This window comes from Cardiocondyla obscurior, linkage group LG01, assembly GCF_019399895.1.
Source record: "Cardiocondyla obscurior isolate alpha-2009 linkage group LG01, Cobs3.1, whole genome shotgun sequence".
Lineage (NCBI taxonomy): Eukaryota > Metazoa > Arthropoda > Insecta > Hymenoptera > Formicidae > Cardiocondyla > Cardiocondyla obscurior.
In genome coordinates this window covers 7,911,979-7,934,824 of record NC_091864.1, presented here as the reverse complement: position 1 = coordinate 7,934,824, position 22,846 = coordinate 7,911,979, and the positions used below count along the sequence as shown (strand labels likewise).

Genomic DNA, 22,846 nt, shown 5'->3' with positions numbered 1-22,846 from the left:
TAATTTAATTAATTACATATTATGTTCGACCGGAATAAAAATGCTTTACGATAAAAAGACTTTTCCGCGGATTCTATCACTCGCCCGGGGAGTTTCCATCCTCCGTCGCTCGGGTGCAAAATGTAGGTTTGTGAGGGACAAAATTTCATCATTTCGGTGTCATCACTCTCGTCGCGACGGAGCGGACTCAATCTAGCATTGTTCGACTTTTTAAAAGCGAGAGCGAGCAACTCGTTTCTACATTGAAATATTTTTCAATTTCCTCCGACCGTGCATTTTCGTCACGTCGATACGCGCCGATCAGTCTCCATTTGTATCAGTCCGCAGACCCGATAGAGTAGCGTGCGAGATTCATTACGTATCACACAAGGGAAGTGCGGGTAACGGGCTGCCGCGAGACGCGACCGGATTGCGGAATGTCCGTTTTAACGACTCTGCTCAGTTTAATTAGTCCGGTCAGCCAAGAGCACTGCTGGGTCCGCGTCCGTTTAAACTGTTCGAGAAAGTGACTTTTCTATGCCAGTCCCTGCGAAAGCGTCACGTTCCGCTCGCGACGAAACTCGCGTAAACTCGAATAAATCAATCGGTCCTCTCTCGTAATCGAGACGAGCTTATCTCGATGAAAGTCATTAAATTTCGCGTATTTCACGCGTATGTAATTTATCCACTACGCACCCGCATTAGTCATCGTTACTTCGCGGAAACAATAAAAATATGAAGTGGCCTGATAATTCTAATAATATCTTGCGCATAAAACAAAAGCTCCGGACAAAAGACGGAAAATAAAAAGAATTCCTCCAACGCTGGAATTTACGCGAATTTGCCTTTTATCTCTCAACAAAGGACTTTTTAACGATTATCTCTTACCGTCGTCGCAATATAAATCGCAACAAAAAGTATGCAACTGCAGTCGGAATATATGGAACGACAAGATGCTGCAAAAATATACGAAATCGTCTGGACTGCGTATTTAAAATAATTGCTGCGATACTCACTTTAAAACCTTTATACCATTCCTTTATGGTCGCTTCGTCGTATCGCGTATGCGACTTGAGGAAATCCATGTCCTCTTTGCTCAACTTTTCTTTGCTCCCGAAACAACCCATTTTGATATCTGCAACAGTCAATGTAACATCACGTGAGAAACGATTTACGAAAGCTATAAATGATTAATTACAATTAGTCTAATCAACGAATTCGCAACATATTCATCGGTTAAAAATTCGTAATACATCGAAATGATATTTGTTATAATATTTTGTAAATTGTCGCGTGCGTAAATTCTTTTACGACGCGCTAAAATCTCGCATTTTTTTTTCTTTTTTTTAAATCCCAATATACAGTTTCAATCTCAAGTTATATGTCTGGATTAACGATTTCGCATACTGCAGGATTACTTACAATTTTCACAAGCAATAAAATTCAGAGAACAAGTCCGAGCCAGCCTTCGCGCGCGCCGCGCATACTAAATATTGGTGAATTATGTTAACGGCATTGAAGAAAAGTTGTAAACCCGGTTATAAAATAACATCGGTGTGCAGTAGAGTGTCTTTTAACTTTATTTCGCTCCATTCCATATTTTATCACGGTGTTTGCACGCTTCATCTTGATAAGAGTCAATGTTATCGATGTCTTTGCAAAATTCAGCAAACTTTTGTTTAATCCAAGCGTCACTAAGTAGAATATACTTATGAACAATATTATCATAATTTCTTAGTAATTTTAGCGCTACAGTATGCTGTAAAACTTAATAAGTGCGCTGAACATCTTCTCGATGATAAAATTGTACTGTAAAAATTATTATTTCAAAGTTAATATTTTCACAAAGCTGAAAAGTCGACGGTAAAGTGTGTTTCTAATTTTTTTTTTCTCGGGATAAAAAAAGAACATGAACCCAGATATTAAAACTCCATTTTTATCCGTGATGTAGAACAATGAAAATAACGTTACCGGCTAGAAGATTTCTTGCGAGATTTCGCGAAAATGTATATAATTGATACCTTGGCCCCGCAACTTATTGCGATATAAACCCGCGCGATCTCGATAACGACCACGTGGAAGTTCTTGCCTCGTGTTACGTGGCAAGAGACGGTACGTAATTCCCCGAGATGTCGTATATCGCGATGGGTGCCGTGTATCGCATGCACATAATGCACGCTACGCGCACACCCGACCGAAATTCGTCGTCGACACAACGTCGCCATAAATGGCGGGATATCGAAACCGAACGCGTGATCGAATTGACAATGACGAATGCCTGAAGCATACCCAAACGAGAGATGCTTTTCAGCAGCTGTCGCGGACTTTATCAGAATTAATTACTTCCGCGTTACAAAAGCGACTGAGTAGCGTTTTTTTCGTAAAATAAAAAAAAAAGAAAGAATTATATAAACCCACTTTTTTACGGCAGAAGAATCTGTATTAAAAGATTCAAGTTGCCCTGAGTAATTTTAGTTACGGAAATAATTGTACATTAAGATTAACTGAAAAGAACTTTGGCAATCTTGATCCTCTTCGTATAACACCAACAGGTTACCTACCCTCCGCAACCGAGACGAAAAATTAATTGTTATGCCGACGTTGGCGCGCGAATAATGTAATGAGGTTCAGTCGATACGCGGTCGGAATTATACGAGAAACTTACTCGTTTCTCGGCAAAACGGAGATGAAAAAAAAGCGGGCCGAAGATCGTTTCGACGAGGAGGAAACGGCCGCGATCGTGACCGGCTTGAGAACGACGGCTGCCCGCAGCAAAGTCGATGGCCGACGTGACGGCATATACGGCGACGCGGGGGAGAAGGGTTAACAAAAGCGAACGAAATATGAAACGCAAACGTAATTAACGAGCTTCGCAGCGGCGCCAAGTGAACGGCTGACTAAGTCGTGCCTCGGCTATTTACGAGATTAAGCGCGCGAATGAAGATTAACGGGGTCCGCCGCGACATGTATACGTGCTCGAGTTTCGACAAAGTCGTCGATTATTCCACGGCGAACCGCTACTCAAGTTAATGCGCCGCATTCACGTGCTCGAAAGTTCTCGGCCGACAAGAAATTATGTCCCTCGACAGGTCCGTTTCCCTCTCCCTCCTCCCCACCCCGTACGTTTTAAAGCTGCCGCTAAGGGAAATGTTAGACGCACATTCAATGCATATTAATCTTCGCACGCTGGTACTTTGACTGTACCTTTCAGCGATGAACAAGAAGCGACGAACCTCGCCAGAGGGAATTATTGATCCGCGCTTTAAATGTGAAAGAGATGGTAATTGTTAATGATGCACCTTTGTCCTTTGCACTTGGGTTAAAAAAAAATTTTTAATTGAAGATACTTTCGGAACTTCAACAAATAAATCGAGACAATTTACCTAAAAAAAAAAAAAAAATTATTAAAAAGAAATTTTTCTTAATGCGTCTGTCGCTAAAGAGTTGAACGTTTCTGCTGCGCGTTATTTTTGCCGCGACGTTGTTTCTGTAAAACAATAAACAATAATGCGAGGAAGAAACCGATGCCCAAGATAGCAGAAGGATTATAATTATTAATAAACTCGCTTCTTATTTCATCGTCGCGCTCGCTCGCAAACTCGGTAATTAAACGTAATTGCTGCTGAAGAATTAACGTGCTTAACGCACAGTTATATTTCTTTTCGAAGCATCGTTAAAAGCGAGATTTCGACGGTGGCGTTCAAACAAATAAAATTACAAGGCTAAGAATAATGACCGCGGTCTTCTGATGTCATAACGGTCAATCATTATTATTAGGAAGCCACTCATTACGTAATAATTATTCTATTAACCGCTTTATCATGCGACGGGGAATAATAAAGAGGAAATGATTCACCGTACTTTTAATCTCAAGCAAATTTTTAAGATCCACGTTGATCACGCGGGACAACAACGAAAACCTATACTAAAAAATATATTTATCGTTATTAACGTATAATAAAAAAAAAACAAAATGTAGCTCCGTGTTATTACGTCCTTCCGTAATAAAAGGCGCCTCCAATTTATTTTATATCATTATAGAAGCTTAATGGGGAGCAACAAAAAGTAAATGTTTCAAATTTACGATAAATTTTATTTACGGGTGCTTGAAAGCTTTCCGTAATGATGTTATTGGTTATTTCACGGCCGATCCGCGAGTTCGGGAACGCGCGTATCAAGCCGGCGATTTTAAGGTTCGAATTAATTTTAATATTTAATTAATATATCCAGGCAAAGACGGTCTTCGCGATTTTCGAGATCGAGGACGATCTCGTAGAAGAACCGTCTTTGTCAGGACATACTAATTTAATATTACAATTAAATCGAACGAGAGTAATGAATATAGATAGTATAGTAGATAGGCGCGGGGGGAGGCGGGGTGAGGCGGGAGGGACGGGGTGAGAGCGAGCGCGAGGCCTACATGCCGCGCGCTAGGAATATTCCCCCACTACTCCCACTCTCGCTTTGTCCTTCTCTAGCGGTCGCGCAAGCATACACGTACTACGCACGGCACAGCAAGCACGTGTCTCCGTATCGGAAGTAAGACTCATTCGCGTATTGCGTGCAACGAAAACCGCCCAGTACGCGAACTATCTTCTCCTCCTCATCCTCCGTGTGAGGAGAGCACGTGTGAGTACATCTCCTTTCCTTTATCCTTACGCGTTCGTTTCTGCAAAGTAATCTTTTTATTTCAGAAGTGTTGCGTAGACTCGTGCAGCTTTAACTAATTATCTGTGCTTTTTGTTTGCAGGGACCAGTGCGAGGACGGAGTCGAGACGGCCTGCGAGGAAGTTGGTCACTCAGACGGGAGGTCTGGCATTCTGAGAGGAGGAGGAGGCCTCGGAAAGGCATCGTGCAGCACCGGAGCAACCCCAGAGGTAAGAACCACTCTTTTAGAACGCAAAAGTAATAGCTTATACTTGTAGCATCTCTTAAATTAATATATATATATTTTTTCTTTGTTACAGATCGACGCAGCTGCATCCACCGGTCATCAACGAGTGTCGTCACCGCCGATATTAATTATTATACGAACCGCAGCCGGTTCGTCGGTCGTTTCGGGAGTGCCGCTAGTTTTCCGGCGTTTTTTAACGATTGATCTTGATTTTTTACGAAAGTGCCAAAAACTAACTCGCGAAAGTGTTCAATAATTTACGCGATTGTAGAATCACGGTCGGGGTGTTCGCGAGTGACTTGTGCGCGGAAGGATGACTCGACACGTCCCATCTGAGAGGAGGAGCAGGCCCGGGACGGGCATCCTGCATCGGCGGAGCAACTTTTAGGTAACCATCAATTTTTAAAATAAAATCTTTATTAAAAAAAAAAACTTTTACCTTTTTTTTATTAATTTTATTAATAAATTTACTGGCATATCTACATTAATGTTTTCTTTTTTATGTTACAGTCACCAGCCGAAATTTACAACTCCGCTGAAACTCATGCAGATCGGTGAGTCGCATAATTTTTTTCGTAGTTCATAATTGGGGTCTTCTAAAAAATAGTGCGCGCATGGTTTCTTCTAGTACGTATAAATTCGTCCGAACGATCTATGCGCTGTTCGACAAAAACGCGTCCACAATTCGTTGATCCTTCCCAAAGCGATGAAACGTCGGTACGGTCGTCACGTTGTACGATGACGAACACACACGCGAAGAATATTTATAACCGGTGCATTATCTGCGCGACCGATCGGTACTTTTAGCGCCACAAAGAATTAACACCGGAACGTCCGGCCGTCGCGTTGCATTGCCGGCTTGCATTGACGTCCCACATCACGCGTGTCTCGCATTGTCAGCCGCGCGAATGCGCCTCGACACAGTTTTGCACACGCTTGTACGGAGGAGAGAGAAAACGGCCGTGTAACGGCCTTCTTTTGTGTCACCTCCGTTGTTTCGCGGTGGCCGTGGCCATTGTGCCACGCGGTGACGTTTCCGCATTATCCGCGGGGCTGTCTCTTTTAGCGAAACGCCGGTGCCGGCGGATTAAGTATATCGGATCCTCGGCTTTCGGTACAATAGCGCGAGGACGATTCGACGTGGCTTGACGAGGCGGATCGAGCCGCCCGAATTGAAGGAATAATGAATATGTAAATCAGTAAAGAGAACGTGCCGGAATACCCCGAGGATTTCAGAATACTTCGTAAATGGTACTTTTAACTTCATGCGACGGTCGCTCTAGTTATTTTTGCGCTGTTCATCTTGTAAATTATTCTACCGGTGATTAACCAGATCGTCCTAAAAAGAAAGAAAAGTATTTAAAATTAGAAAACATAATATTAAAAATAAAATACAAATAAAAATCTAAGGATAATAACGTATGTAAAACGTGTAACTAATTGTATTTTAAATTTAAGTCCCTTTCGTGTAACACGTGGGATAATCTTTGATGTTGGTTTTTTCTTTCATTTTTTTTTTTTTTTTTATCTCGAGATAATTTGTCTCCATGTCGCTTTCGCAGACTCGAGCTTGTTACTCAACTGTGTAAACATGTAACGCGATATTGCCAGGGAAGAGCGGTACCTAAAATAGATATTTAACCGTATGTAGGTGGCCATCGATCGTTTGCGAAAGCCGCAATATTTGCCGTGGCAAATCGGAAAGGAGTTTCGCAATTTCCTCCATTTCTGCAATTAGTAACGACGGCAATTCGTCAACGGAGCGAACGCGGGTAGGCGCGGCGCTTTTTCTCTGCCGCGCGGAAGCAAGTTTATAGCCGAGCACGCTATTAATAATGATATTGTCTATTATTAATAGCGTACTTGGCTATAAAACTCTACTTTTGTGGCGTAGGCGAAGTAAAGTCGCTACCATGTGTAAACGTAACGATGTGCGATTTATTGCCGCTTCGGCTGTAAAGCGCTGGGAAACGATATCGCAATGATATTGCAGCGAGACGAAAAGTTTGATCGAGAAAATAGTCAGTCATATAATCGTATATGTCGCCCCCGATAAAAATCACAATTCGAGAGTTACTACGAAACTTTGTACTTTAACAATATTTCACATTTAAAAATCGTAACAACTGTAAAAATAAAAAGAAATATAACAACAGGTGCACATTTAAAATTAAATCGATGGTCTAGCCTGGCATTTTATATCAAATACCCTGTATTTTTTTTTTCTTTTTTTTTTTAACTTTAATCTTCTTTTATTACAACTTTAATATTCAAAACCACTCGCGCATTTTGATATTCTCGTTCCGCAGATTACGTTTCATTGCCATAATTTAACTTCTCTATTAGACGATGCAGCAAATTAATCCTTTCTCTGTCTGCTTCGCAACGTCTAAAATACTCCGTCCATGTTTGATTAGTTAATTGGAAAAACCAACATATAAAATTTAATTAACTCCGCCGCGCGCGGTATCTGTAATTTTAAATAAAACTTCGGTCCCGTGTGTACGTGTAAATAAAACTTAACTGTGCCGCGACATTTTAGTCATCACTCGCTCGTAAAAACTTTAAAGGTGCGGTGAAATTAAACTGTGAATTAATTCATTTCGCGCCGTCGGCTCTAATTCTCGCGATGCATATCGGCGAATAAAACATATATCTCGGTCAGGCGTACAGAAATATGTGAGTTGCTCGAAATGCACGAAAGTAATTTAGGATAATACCGTCCCGCGGAAAAATTCAACAACTTCTTATTCAAGAAGTCTCGTCGCACGTTGATGCGGCTAAACGTCGGCCTACTAAACCGTTTTTATTTACCGAACTTCGCCGCCGTGGAAGCTGCCGGCGATGAAAAATTTCTTAGGACCGCTGCCGTCTCGGCCTCAAAAACTTTTCTGAAGGTTATTATTATACGCGCCGGCGGAGCCTGCGGCCCGATAAAAAGTACCGCGGTGTAGTTTCATTAAAATTTCCTGGCAATACTACGGGCGGGGTCCTCTGAAAACTACTAGCGAAGCGAGCTTTAACGACGTGTCCTCCTCAAAGACCCTCGCGGATTTTGTTGTATTAATGACGACAGTGAAATTTAATCCTGGACTAATTCCAAGATTTCGGTAATTTGAGCAGCGCGGTTCCTTTTGCGGGAAATTCTCTTCGTTATTACCGTTTTACTCAACTAGCCGTAACAAAGCGCCCACCGTCTGACTTTGCCTTTCCCGGATTTAGAAAAGAAAAAAAAAAGAAAAACAAAAAGAGTTTTATTCACTTTATAATAACGATCTGTAAATTAATTCGTGCATTATCGTACCCAACTAACGGTGGGATCCTTTTCGGATCGAAACGACCGGCCAACCGGAGACAATGAGAATGACGACATAATGCCAAGACCGCGACGGTGTCAGCTATGGTGTTTCACTTGCGTCGTGGACAATGTTAACATAGTTAACGCTGCACAATGGTGCACCGGGCTGAAATGCGGGGAAGGCAAATAATCCAGCTCGGTGGACCATAGAGACGTTTCAGCGTCCGGCTTTGAATATTAAAGCGATAACAGCGGACCCTGCTTTCGATAACGCTGCATCCGTGGACTTATCGCGCGGATTACGTCATTAAAGGAGCACCCGAGGCGCACGAGTGCATTTAGCGCAATTATATATACGATATCTTGTAGTTTATCTCAACACCACTATCTTCCGTTCAACTCGGATCAGTCATAAAAACCTGATATTCACGAAAGAAAAAGGGAGCAACAATAATTTATAAGACGCGCGTGGGATGAAACAAGTCGTAACACGCCGTGAGTTTAACTTTCCACGTTCTCGTGCGAACTGGAAAAAAAAATAAAATAAATATATCTCCGTGCTGGAAGTAACAAAATGTACGATCGTCAAATATAATATGACGGTAAGTTGATGTACACATCAGCATTCGTAGCGTTTTCACCGATCTCATTCATCATATTCGCGTGACGCGCCGTGTCACAATGATTAATCAAACAGGCCTGCGCGCTTACGGAATATCCTGCTAAGCTGACCAACGAAATAATGAACTGCGATATCAATTCGCCACGTTTCACTCGTCCGGAGTGTTTGTTCGAAATTACCTTGTATTACCTCGTAATTATTACCTAGCGCTACGACCCCGCGCGAACAATTTTAATAATCCCCTCGGAGCTTCAGTCTAAAGAAGACGAATTGAGTCGCGGCTGGTGATAAACGCGACTTGGCCACGCACAGAAATTGACCTAAAAAAAAAGAAGAAGCTAGGTTTACGTAGCAAGCGACACGCAAGTTGATTACCTCGATCAAGGAACGAAGTTTTCATAGCAAAAAAGAAATAATTTTATTGGGGAGGGAAAAAAAAATTATAATTAAAATTATGTCGCTAAAAATTAAGACCGCGACTAAACGGTAATAGAATATAACGTTATAAAACAGTACATTTGATTTATTTCTATACCGCAGCGGGTTTGTTTTATGCGATATTGATGCAGATGGGTACTTTAATGTTCAAAACGTAACGTACTTTCAAATTTTTAAGTTACATTTCATGCAAATCACCGTCGCGGATATTTTAAAGCTCAAAATGGTCGCGTTCAGCTTGGACGAGCAATTTTTTCTCTTTTTTTTTCCATCCAGCAAATGCGAAAAGGTGCGAGAGTAAACATGAAGAACGGCGCATTTTAAGCGCTCCTTGCAGAAAATCCGTTGAAATATTCCGTCTCGCATATTTATTTTATCCGTCCATATTTTCACCTTATATTTAGCATTGCTGAGCATTTGATCCCGCGGACGTTATCGCGTTCGATCGCGACGTAAGACGATAATAAAATAACAACGTTTATCGCTAGCTCTTTATATCACATCTTCACGTCTGCGAAAAATTGCGGCTGAATCGACTAACGCTGCGGAATACGATTGTTACATTTTATTTATTATAAATTAATATTAACACATTTATTTATTTTTTATTTCTTTTTTTTTCTAACAAATGACAATATTTCAATATTGCCGAAATATTAGAATATTAACAGAATAAAAAAAAATTACTAGCACGTTATTTCTTAATATTCCATTTGTCTGCGGCCATAAACTTATGAAAGGAAGTTTCTGACAGCTCACGTTTCCGTTTCCAACGTGATTCTTCAGCGTCTCTATAAAACGACGGGATCCTATCTAAAATAAATCGACAGTATGCGATCTGCATGACAATTGGCATTGAGATTACATTTGTTCTTTCACGTTGAGTTATTCAAGGATCGCCTCAGGCTTCTTATAAAAATATTTTTCAAATTGCTTATTTTTCTCGGGAGATAAAAAAAAATTCCTCTCACCAAATAAAGCAAACCCCTCGCATAATAAATCGTGCTCCGAAGCGCACGATTAATTAATTAAAACAATATTAAAAACTTTAATTTACAATTAAAATGAAAAAAAAGGAAAAAAAAACGCTTGCGAGTCTTTAAACTTGAACGATTGGCGAAAGTTATTACTCTTATGACACACGTGGTAATCGGTTCCCGTTTGAATATGGTTTCCCTGGTGAATTCGTACAACGCGACCGGTCCGTTAATATTTCAAATGATAATTTGCGAGAACAATATACGTAGGAGGTATATATCTCCATAATGGCGGAATAACTGCACTGGCGATTGTATTCCTGTAGTAAAACGACATTATTCAGTCCCAAGTATTTCGTTGAATTTAAATTGAAGCGGTACGAATTACGTGGCACTTGCTACGTATTACTTGTACATACGGGGGAGGAGGAGGGGAGAGAGCAACTGCGCTACAATAACTATTACAAGTGGATCGTCTAAATCGATATTTGCAATTAGGTAAAAGGACTCGCTAATGCGCAGCTTTTTAATTTTATCAATAACACCCGCCGCAGAAAATTAATCGGTTTCAAGCCATTAATAACGTCCGCAAAGACAAAGGCATCCTTGTAATTACCCTTAATTAGGAAACGGCTCCTTTGCGATTAAAAGATAATCAGCAGAAATAACACGGTAAATAACGGCGATAATTTTGTTAATAATAGGACTTTTACCCGCGGTTTTTCGATCTTTAATTTTCTTACGCGCCGTTTTAAACAATTAATTTACCCATCGCAAATACATATGAAACTGTTAATAAAATTTTTAACCCGGGGGGGCACTTCCATATTGTCGCGCTCGCCTAATTTTGGAAAGCCGGCAATCACGTTCTGTCAATAACACGAGATATCTGTTTTGACATTGTGACAGATACGTCGAGCTTGCGCGTTATTACGAACCGCGTTCCCCTTATTTTTCCGCGATTTATTTACACGTGCGGGCACAATGTAGATAATTTACAAGCAACCGCAATTAACGCTGACAATTTCTCGCGGTTCCTATTTAAATGCGAAATTAAATATCCGCATAAACAATATTCGTCTAATTGCGAATGGTTAATTCAGCAAGCCGGAAACGGCAAGCGTAAAAACGTGCTCCCCCCAAACGGTCACCATGAACTATTGAGAAACCCATTTACGTTATCAGCGAAAATTATTACGATCATCCCCCGCGATTTAGAATCTGCCACGTTCAACTAATGAAACGATAATTAATTTTATTTCATCTAAATAGCGTTGTTCGCTTAACTGTATCATCGATATTAACTGGCAAAATATGGGAACCGAATGAGGATAATTTAATGCATCGATTAGTTAGCAAATAAAGCGCGCCGGCAAACGGTGAAATAATGGGTAATTGCGTTACAAATCCTAACTGCAGATCGCACACAGTTTTCCAACGTTCGCGGAAAACGCGTATAATCCGCAGAATTATTCTCCTGCGCGAGTTGCTCCAATTATTTTCCAGTTTCTGGATCAATGCTGACGTCAGCTTTAAGCGATCGATGAGTATCCTCGACGTTAACAGAAATTTTCGCCGTCCCGCCGATATAGCAATAGAACAACGCCGCGGGGTCTATTGACAGACCATGCCTGTTCGAAAGTTAGCTGCGAATTGTTACGCTTCGCGGACGTCATCGCGAATCAAAGTTTATTTAGTTCTACGTACCGCGGCGCACAATGGATTTTCTTAAAAAAAATTGCACAATGCATTTCTTCGCTCTCTTGTATCCAACGATGAAATAAAAGTTTAAACTAACGTCGATAAATTTCTCGAAGTGTTCGTTAGGCTTTAGATTTTTCTTCCCCTTCGAAGTAAAGGAAAGAGAAAAAAAAAAAAAAAGGAATCGTTAAATAAAAAAGAATTATGCCCGCTTTGAAACGAACGAACGGTAACATTCTATACGCGACGCGACGGACGATTTTGTAGTTATTAAATTTTTCAATATATCGGGGACGCGTGTATCTGGAAACTCGGCTTTTCAGATGACCGATGACATGATACTCGTTGTGAAGCGCGATACTCTTGAATGCGGCTGCTTTACAAACGCGCTAGAAGTATCTCCCTGGCGCGTATTTCCCCTGTCGAGGCAGCAATAGCCGCGGCAACGGGATCGATAGCCGTGCTGGAGGAATCGGGACACGTGTGTAAAACGTTCTAACTATCGGGCGTCGGAGAACGTAAACACATAAAAATGTAAACGGCAACGTGTGCACCGGTCGTGTGCGTGAGAGAAGCGGCCGGCCGCGCGTCTGCCCGCATATAGGCTTTTTCTACTGCGGCGATCTGTTCTTAATAACGAAACCGCGGCGGTAAACGATACGACGTTTCGCGGCTTATACGACGTTCCTTATCTTGGAAGTTTCAGCGATTTTATAGCGTAGCAAAGTTCCGGATCAGAGCGATCAGCAGTCTAAACGGTAATCAAATTGTTGCTGAGAACTGTATTGAATTTACGTGAAGCTCGCACGAAGCTTGCACGTAGCTCTCTTTGAGAGGAAAATGTAATTTGTCGGTGTAACAGAAAATTTTATTAGTCAGATAGGAATTGATAATAACAGTTTGCTCGTTGAGTAAAATACGATAATTAATTTATTTTTAGAATCTTCGTCTTTTATTTCTACATATATTTTTGTCTCTCTCTCTCTCTCTCTCTCTCTCTCTCTCTCTCTTTTTTTTTTTTTTTTATGTAATATTTAATATTTTGTTATTTCGCTACTAGTGATTATATTACAAAAATACCTGAGTTATCAGGTCCGCTTGTACACAGTTATGTTTTTCATAACTGAATCGAGTGTTGTAAAATCTAATATGGAATACGGTCGATATTATCAGCAAAACACACAGTGCACGCGTAAACACGCTCTATTATATAACGTTACGGAACTTTAACGCAGAAACTGTAATATATGACACCTTGTTAATTATTGCGCAAACTGCTTTGTAATTAATGGCGCAACGTCCGGCTCGCGTGGAATAAAGGGAAATAGCTTAATTAAAAAGGAGCGCCGAGTTACGAGCCTAATAAATGTAAAGCGCAATGTTTTCATTAACGTTTTCTTATTTCACTTTACGTTCGACGCATCGCGGACCTCCGCTACGTGTGCAATTTATCTTTATCGCATGATTATATTAAACATTAAATGAGTTTACGTAAACTCGCGACGTGATGCTGTGCTCAAAAATTTTAAGCGAAGCTGTCGCTCTTACGTTAAAAAAAAAAAAAAAATAATTGTATATTATAAAATATATAATTTTTTTTTTTTTTTTTTCAAGTAATATTATTTTCATAATATTGTAATTCACATTCATGAAATTTCTTTTCGTACATCTTACAATAAGGCAGCACTGAATTATGCAAAGTGAAAAGATCAAAGACACCCGGTAACTTTTTACACAGTGTACTTGTACACGGAGAGGAATATGACATGCCGCGATCTATTATGTTACTTAAATATAAAATGGTCGAATGCACTTTGCTTCTATTTACATCGTAGCGGAGTTGCATCTCCGGAGGGATCTTAAAAGTGAGTCAACCTGTTAAAAAACATTATATACTCGCAAAGTAAATACAAATCGCCACTGCGGGATTCGCTTTATGTACACGCGAAATAAAATATACGGCGGAGAGCAAGGAGAAACGAACGAATTGTTAATGTAACGCTTCTTCCGCAGATGAATATATAGTTACGGAAGAAATGATTACTGTTTTTTTTACAAAAGAAAAAAAAAAGGTATCGGAAAACACTGAACAAAGTCGACATTAATTATCGTAAAAATCGCAAACGATCTGCGAAACTTCCTCTGCGAACGACAATATTCGGCTGAATCGCGCGCGAATGGAGTAAGAGAATGTCGACCGGATATTTTGTGGACAGGAAGTTTAAACTTTTCTAAATTATGAGGCTGCGGCTGGCACGTTACCAGCAGAAAATCCGACATTCCGCATACGCATCGTCCGTAACTGTATATTCATCATGGAAACTTTCGAGATGCATCGTTACGGCTAATCTGCGTAACTAATTTCGCATTTGAGAACACAGCAGCGTGGAGTTTATTTCGAAATTTTCAGCGCCGCGGAATCTCTAAATGCATTATGCGAATGAAATATAACTATCGCGTTGGGGAAACTGACGCGCGTATGTTTTTCAACCAATATGCCAGCGTTGCTCCGATTTTGTTATTCAGCCGAGTCGATATTGAGCCTCCAATTTGCCAAACCGGACGCAAAACTTCCGCATGCAGGCCAATACCAAACGAACGGAAAACAAAATAAAATCGGCAACAATTTGATACCTTCCGCACAATGATACATACCAGTTATATGTTAAAATAAACAAGAAGCTTCCAAAATTCGTAATTTTAAACGGTAATGTGATGTAATTATTTTTGTGGAATTTTATTCAATATAATTTCCACCAAAAACAGAAAGTAACAGATCAGTCTTTTATCAAAAATAATTAATACAATTTATACGAGAATTATTATTAATGACAGAATTTATTCCATAATCTATTTGGCGCTAAAAAAAAAAACAAAAAAAAAATAAAATAAAAAATAAAAAATAATTTAAAAAATCAGACATCCCATGCTTATCTCACTCGAGCTCGAGTACTTCGTCCAATCGCCTATATTTTTAATCATCTGATGAACGACGTGTTAACCATGACCACAGTACCGAATTCGCCGAGCATTTGCATGCGTTCTTTCGCGGCTTTCAATTCCTCGCGTAGCCCATTCTTCATCCCAAGGATTCGACGATGTTTGCATACGATAAAACAGTATCCCGGCGGAATATCCCGATACTTCGCCGCGCCGTTCGTTCGGTACATCCGCACGCAGGAAAATGCATAAAACATTTCGCGGCGCAGTCAGCACCGATAGATTACAAAACAAATACGGGGGAAAAATACTGATATCACAACGAAGTCGAGAGAGAAGAGAGAGCGTGTTCATTTTTCTGCATCGGTCTTAAAACAAATTACTTAAAACAAATCACTTGAAATTTAACTTTACAATAATTTTCTCGCGAGTAGGATTTAAAAAATACACCTCTCTCTCTCTTTCTCTCTCCCTTCCTTCAAAGCGGCTTTAATTCTCGCAGATCATTAAACGGCCGTTCAAATATCGCGTCGATTTTTAATCGGGAACGGAGTCTCCCTGAATAACAATGATAAGCACGTCGATTGTTCGCAGCCTTCTGCGCTGAATACTCTACTGTCTCTGCATAGACCCGCGCTGCATCGATCGGCTCGCGAATATAATGTTGATCATGTACCCAGGCTGTTTAGAGACACGCGATACGCGAATCAAATAATGAAATGGACGGGGTCTACATGGCATAATTAACTGATTTCGGCGAGAAACTTGATTATTCGCGCGAGACTCTCGGAACGAATTTGCACAGGTAATGAAGTACGTTATTGGCTCGATACGGAAACGAAGAATCATCAATTGAGGGGAGCCAGCTTCCTGTCGCGTATTCGTCGCATTCGAAATTGAAACGGATCCACGCGTGTCAAGCTGGGAAATCCAGCCGGCTTTCCGCGCGTTGAAAAGCCGCAACGACGAAGACGTGTCGAGGCATTTTCGTCGCAAAAAGACCCCCGCCGCGCGGCAGTCGAAAGTCAAATTCAGTTTTCAATAAAACCGTGCATTAATATTTTATTTATGCGTTCTGCCGTTTGGCTGAATAAAAGATTAAGAGATCAAAGAACCGCCGGCTCTGCATTTAATTAATGTAAATATAACGAATAGATTTAATATATTTAATATGTTTTTAAATTTATTTTCATTATTTTTTTTTTTTTTTTACGATCTAATATGCGGGACGAATAAATAACGTAAAATATATTTCTACGTGCCTGGCAGCCGTTTGACGTAAAAATTGCTGAAAATATAATTTAACAAATTTATATAACGTCTATAAAACGCAGGCGGTGTTTATTCTATTCTCGAGTGGTTGCCAACTCGTTTTTACATTTCGAGAAAGGACGTTCAATCGCTTCTTCGTCGTTAAGGTTTCTTCAGCGTGTTTTACAGCGTTGGCACCGGGGTTCCATCAAGTTTGCAAGCCGTTTTTCAGAATGAGGAGAATGACGGGAGCGCGGGCTCTCAAAGAGACGAGGAGAATCAGTCGGAAACTAGGTCTCGGGGAAGATTCACCGAACTTTTTATCCTTTGCACGCCGCATATACCCTTATACGGATAAAGTCTGTATCGCGGAGATTAGTTTAGGCGCATAGATATTCCGATATAGGTAGGAAATCATATACGCCGCATAATACATAGCGTGCAATTGGTTTTACCAAATAGAACGTATCCACAAGTATCGCCGAGGCGTGGAATATTTAAAAGAACAAGATACAGACGTGAGAACTGAGATCTATCCGTGCAAAGCGAGCCGGAAGATTTGCGACAAAGATTTAAGCACGAATTTCGCTTTGACATTTCAAACGCATCCTTTAAATAAAAAAGAAAAGAAAAATAATAATAAAAAATACATAAATGCATTACTAATATTGAAATAAAAATTTATGTCGACGCATATTATTTTATATTTCATTAAATTCCGAAACATTTGAAGTAACGTGAAATTTCTTTTGATCTTGAACGAATAAAATAATTTCTCGTATTAAAAAAAATTCTTTTTTTTACTTTTTCCTCTTTCTCATTCGTTTTTGAAAGTATCCACGGAATACTAGTCTTTTTTTGTGAATTTTATAACTCTTTTAACTTCGTCTATCGATTTCGAGGGATAAATAGAAGCTGCATGAAAAAGTCGTAACGTAGCAAGAGCTCATCGACTATTTCCAATTACGATCCGTATTGCAGCTGCTTGTAGCAAGTATTTCTTTTACTACGCGACTATTCTTACTGATAGTTCGCTATCTCTCCAATCGATAATTGGATAGCCAAGGAAAAGAATCAAAATATGTTACAGGCATTCGCATATCGTAGATCCCGTTCTCAAGTCCGTTCTCCTGAAAATACATTCCCGTACGTAACGCCAGGGGTTTTGAAACGCATAAAGCGAACAAAGCTTTGTCAGCGTTCTCCTTCTCTTTTTTTTTCTTTTTAATTTTTATTCTTTTATTTTGCGCGACAGCAATCTCTCTTGAAAAAGACTGCGCGACTTTCGTTTGGTAAGCATTTGCCATCGTAAAATTCCTAATTCTGCATATTCATATAATTTTCAAACCGTCGTATAAAATTCAATTAGTATAATCCCGAATAATTAATAAATTAATTAAAACATACCCGTGGCCATTCTCCAATTTGCGGAGCTTTTAAAATCAATTCACATCGTTAACAAAAATAAAGACTTATTGAAAAGGGTAGTAATTAAATTTATAGTTACGTATTTTCTTCTTAAATATTTTTAATACGATAAATACGCGTAAATGCAATATCGATTTTTATTGAGTCTATTCTAACGAAACTCCTGTCCTTAAAAACTTAAAGAAAAAAAAAAGAATAAGAAAAACGTTTGCATTTGACTGTGACTTATATAAAAATTGAAACTCTCCCTGCCGTTTTGTGGCGTTGAGAAATAAACCGTTGCTATGAAATGCCAAGAAAGGCCACTAGACGTCAAAAGTCAACATTTATTGTTAGATCGGCATCGGCAATGAAATTTTATTGCCGGGTGGGTGTCACGTTCGCATTTATAATCCCGTGTATTTTCACCGCTTAAGCGAGTTCGTCTCGGTTAATTTTAACGCGGCCGCGTTATTGCGTCACGGTGGAAAAGATTTTCCAGATACGTGCGTTTTCCCGGAAGGGAAAAATACACGTTGCCATTATTGGTCGAAATGCAAGCACGAATATCGGATCTAAGGCGAGCTGGCAAGCCAAAAGCACAATACTTTTTTGAACGACAAATTTCTGGCAACGACTCCGAAATAATAAAAAAGAAAAAAAAACGTACAGCCAATAACTTTATAGAAAAATTTCTATCACAATTCGATATATATTTCTTATCGATTTACTTTTTTTCTTTTTTCTCAAGTATCGAACATTTCAAAGTCGAACTTAGCGAATGTACTAAATTATTTTATGCAAGATAAATTAATTTTAATTGGTAAAAAAAAAGTAAAAAAAAATGATCACAATATTAAAATTATCTTACGTCGTCTTACGAGATTCCATTCTTTTAAAAACTTTTAATTAGCTATCAAATGTTTCTCGGTATAAGGAAACATGATCGTGATCCTAATTAGCTATCAATTTCTCTGCGGCATTTGTAACTTTCTAAACTGAACGTGTTCATTTTACAAAGACCAACATTCCGTGACTGCACTCTGCTGAAGTAAGTGTATACTCAATTGCGTGTCATCAATCAAGTCGGACAAGTACCGTAATTGAAGTCGTCGCACGTCCATTAATTTCAACGGCGTTGCATAACAGGCGCACCGCAGCAAATATATATTTAGCATTCAATTCGTGTTGCTAACGTCGATACGTGCCGCGACGTCGAAAACACCGAAGACGGCCATTCGGAGCGGGCGGAGATGGAGGCTGAAGTGTCGCGTGGCATTTGTACACATTCCCGTGTCGCATCGAGACGAAATTAACCGAAATATCGTAACGAGAAGCCCCATAATCAACGATAACTTAATCGAGGTATCGCGGAATGAAAACTTGACGAGAGACTCTCAAGTTCCCTTCGCGCGATCGTACTCGCAATTGTCGTGACGCGATTACGAGCCATCTGGAAACCTGATCCCAGCACTATTGTCCCTCGTCGGCGGAGACATTCGTCGGGCTCATCTTCTCGAGCTCATCCGACTCAGCAAATTATTTCAGCTCGATCGGGAGCCGGGCTCTCGTATTAAATCTCGCCGCCCGCCCCGAGCGGCAGTCTTTTTCCATCTAGTTTATCCGACTTTTCGAACGTAACTACCCCGCGGGATCACGAACTGGGTTTGCGACGGCCATACGGAAGCAATCGGTGATCATTGCACGTCGCAAGAGGTCTCACGAAAGGAATTTTCCGCGTTTTATTGTTTACGAGAGACTCAACGCCGATTGTTACGTCGCCTTTAACCGTCGGGTCTTATATATTTCGCTTTACACCTCGCCGTCAGGTGGATTCTTGAGAGGTCGCGCGGCGGGATTTACCACGTCTCCGGGGAAAGACACCGGCAGATATTTTATTTGCGATATCCAATCCTTTATGGGCATTAATCATTCCCTCACATGAATCTCCCCGCAAAAGTTTTATTCGGCTCGTGTTTCAAACCGCATACACGGTGTCATAAACAATGGTCTCGCGTATGATAAATTAGTTCTAGCGGAGATAATACTTTCGTCCCCTCTGAAACCATGTCTGTGCTCGTTTTGAAATTTTATACTGCCATTGTTTCATCTAATACTATTCGACATAGGAAAAAAAAAAAAAAAAAAAAAATAGTTTGAAATTCAAGGTTCAAAAAATAGATGAAATTTGCCATCGCTCTTTGTATCAATAATTGACAGGTCGCGCGTTAAAGCCAATGTCACAAAAATGACGCGTTTGATAACGGAGACAGGTCCGACGCGAGAACTTTTTTCGGTCCCCGGCTACGTTTGTCGGAGGCCGCGGGATAAAGGTATCGAAACCCTGTCGAGATGAAAGCTCCGATTGCGGACGAGCAATTGATTCGAGAATTACCGATCTTCGCGTTACGCCACGGGAATACATGACGTGAGCGAAAACGCACGTCACTCGGCATACGCAGACTTGCGAAGGAAATGATTCGCGCCTGAATAGCAGGGCGTCACGTGAGATGAGCATTATTGTGATTAATCGATCGTCATTATCCGATCACGATACAAAGACCGCGTGTCGTAATGCACCGATTGCATTCTGGGCGCGATTAAGCGGATTCTCGACGCGGACGACCGATCGCGCACGTGTAATGCTTTCGAGTAAATGGAAAGAAAAGATCCACGTACAATGAGGCTGAAATCGATAGCTCAAGGCCGCACTAAATTCTGTTGTCGTGCTACTAGATGCGCCAGTATTGATCCTATGAAACAGCTCGCCTCGAAAATCGGGGGATAAAAAAAAAAAAATAAAATTGTTCCGTTGTAAATTAACTGCGTGAAAAAAAATGCGGCTACGAAATCAGCAGATTGCGCGATAAAACGTGGCGAATATGAATTAAAAATAAACTTTTTATGATTTAACGTTATTACGACGTCCGTAATTATAATTTTATGCAAAACTACAACGCATTATGAACAAATGTTAAATAATTATTATTATTTTGCTTATCGGGTGTTTGAAGAAATAAAATGATATTGTTGAAAACCGTTACGTTTACACGATCGGCGAGACGCTTTTATACTCATTCCCGTCGCCCTCGACGATGCGAATTATTTAAAATCGTTGACTTATGATACGCCCAATCATGTCCAATCATGGCGATCCAGTTAGAAACGGCTGGCGCTAGAATGTCAAGGGTAACTGCCATAGTTCGATACAAGTCAAGATCCATCTAGATACGATCGAAGTAGAATTGGCGAACCAAGGCTGGTCGTACCAGATTCTACCTTCATTCCGTTATTAGTCCGGCGATACGGTCATCGAATATCGTGGCTCGTCATTTTTGTATCACGCGATTACATCGGTATCAAACGGCGAAGCACGAAAACGGAAGTCTTTAATGAAACGTTCAATTTACAACACGTTCAATTTAGAAAATTATTTTTACAAGAGAAGATTAGTTTAATTCGTAAACGTCGGTTATCGACGACTATAAAATTTCACGATTCACAAAATAAAGATATAAAAAAATAAAATAAAATAAAGATAAAAAGATTTATTTGAAAAGTTATAATAATTCCCTCGAACGAGAAGACTTATTGCTCACGTTTCTATGTTACAGAAAATAGCAAAACTGTGTTAGCGACATAGCACGAAATTAGCGAAGTAATAGCAAAACTATGCATGTGTAGAGAATCCCTTAATAGTTGGCGTGGTTCGCGTAGTTTTAAAGTCTTGTACGACAAAGCCAGTCCATGCAATAAAAATCGTTTAAGCGGGCACAAAGGAGGGATTCCGTTCTGATCAGGTACTTTACAGTAACGACCGTCGGAGCGATTTATAAGGCTATCGAAAGTCTTTTTAAGAAGTTACCGGTGAGCCAGAAAAGGAATTATTCAAATTTCTTTCGATCTGGCGCGCCGTTTCAGTCGAACAAGAACAGGCGTTTCGCAATACCTGATCTGTACGGGAATTCTGTCGTCTTTACCATTTGCTTCTAGTAAATGTATCGTACATACTATAAAGATGCATACATGTATTCGAATTCGGTTATCGATACAAATTTATCGATATGTAGAAAACGTACACACGTGTTGCGAAAAAAATAATTTGCGAATTGTCAGTATCAGCAAAACGGTAAATTAAAATATTTTTTTTAGATACGTCTAAAAGTAGAAACGTACGCTCTATAACTAAAAAAAAGAAAAAGACTAAAAAAAAATTTTTTTTTAATGATTATTTTACATTTTATTTAATTTTATATAAAAATATTATTTTATTCTCGAAAAAGCGTAACGACGAAGTATTTCTGAAACTATCGAGGGAGAAATAGAGAGGACGACAAAAGTATCTTGCGTTACCAAAATGTATTTTAGCACAAATATTTTTTAAATCTTTTTTTTTTTTAATTTACGTAAAATTTTACGTGTATGCACGCGATCGTATTTATTAAAAACTAGTAACAAAATATTTATTATACCTTAAAAATTAATATCGCTTTTTATTTATGTAAAAGCATAACAAAATATAGAAAACAATATTTCCTAGCTTAATTACGGTTGATAAAGCTTAACAAAAGCAAGTAGAAGCTCGATTAATATCTTGCGCCAGAAAGGAAACTGACCGAGGCCAGTGACGAGCCCGTTCAAAAAACAATTTCAGAAACGCCGACGTACATAATAACATGTTATTATCATTTTAAAGACAAATAACAAGCAACGTACATAATACATCAACGTTCACTACGTTAATAAACGACAAGCGACATACGTAGCACGTCGTTCCAGCGCAAGAGATTGATTGATTAATTAACTTTCATAAATGTGAAACCACGAAGAACCAATTAGAATCAATATTATTAGCCTTCGAAAATCCTTTTAAACGTTCAACATCATATTTAGCCAGTTAGTATTAGTTACTTACGAGTAAGATCTCAAAAAAAAAAAAGAAAAAAAAATACGTCGCGCGTTCTAATGCTACTTCAATACTGAGATTCACGCGGCATTGATCACTTTGATCTCCCGAGAAAAAGTTAGGAAAAACGGGAGAACGATTGCCTTCAATGGCGTTATCTCGAGGACACCGCGCAAGTGTGCCGCGATGAACATGAAAACGGCTGACGAGCCGAAGATGATGGACGAGAGGTTACCGCCATGAGATCGGCCATGAATTATGCAGGCACTTGAAGCCTCATGGCTCCACCGCGGTTAGACGGGATGATAGGGAACGTTGTTAATGCGCAACGAGACGAGTGTTAAATCGTTCAGACGTCAAGTCACGAAACGCGCTATTGTATAAAAACGGTTTTGCAAAGCTCGCGAGTTGGCCAGACACGTCACTCAAAAAA

General features: G+C 39.8%; 1 protein-coding gene across 2 annotated transcripts in view; it reads right to left on the bottom strand.

The window, feature by feature from the left end:
* LOC139108044 (neuronal calcium sensor 2) overlaps positions 1 to 22,846 on the bottom strand; it is a 92,218-nt gene that overhangs the window by 19,193 nt on the left and 50,179 nt on the right. For both annotated transcript variants that reach the window (XM_070666051.1, XM_070666043.1), the window contains exon 3: positions 996 to 1,114. In XM_070666051.1, the coding sequence (XP_070522152.1) occupies positions 996 to 1,106 (111 nt within the window). In that variant the 5' untranslated portion in view covers positions 1,107 to 1,114. The remainder of the gene's footprint in view (positions 1 to 995; positions 1,115 to 22,846) is intronic.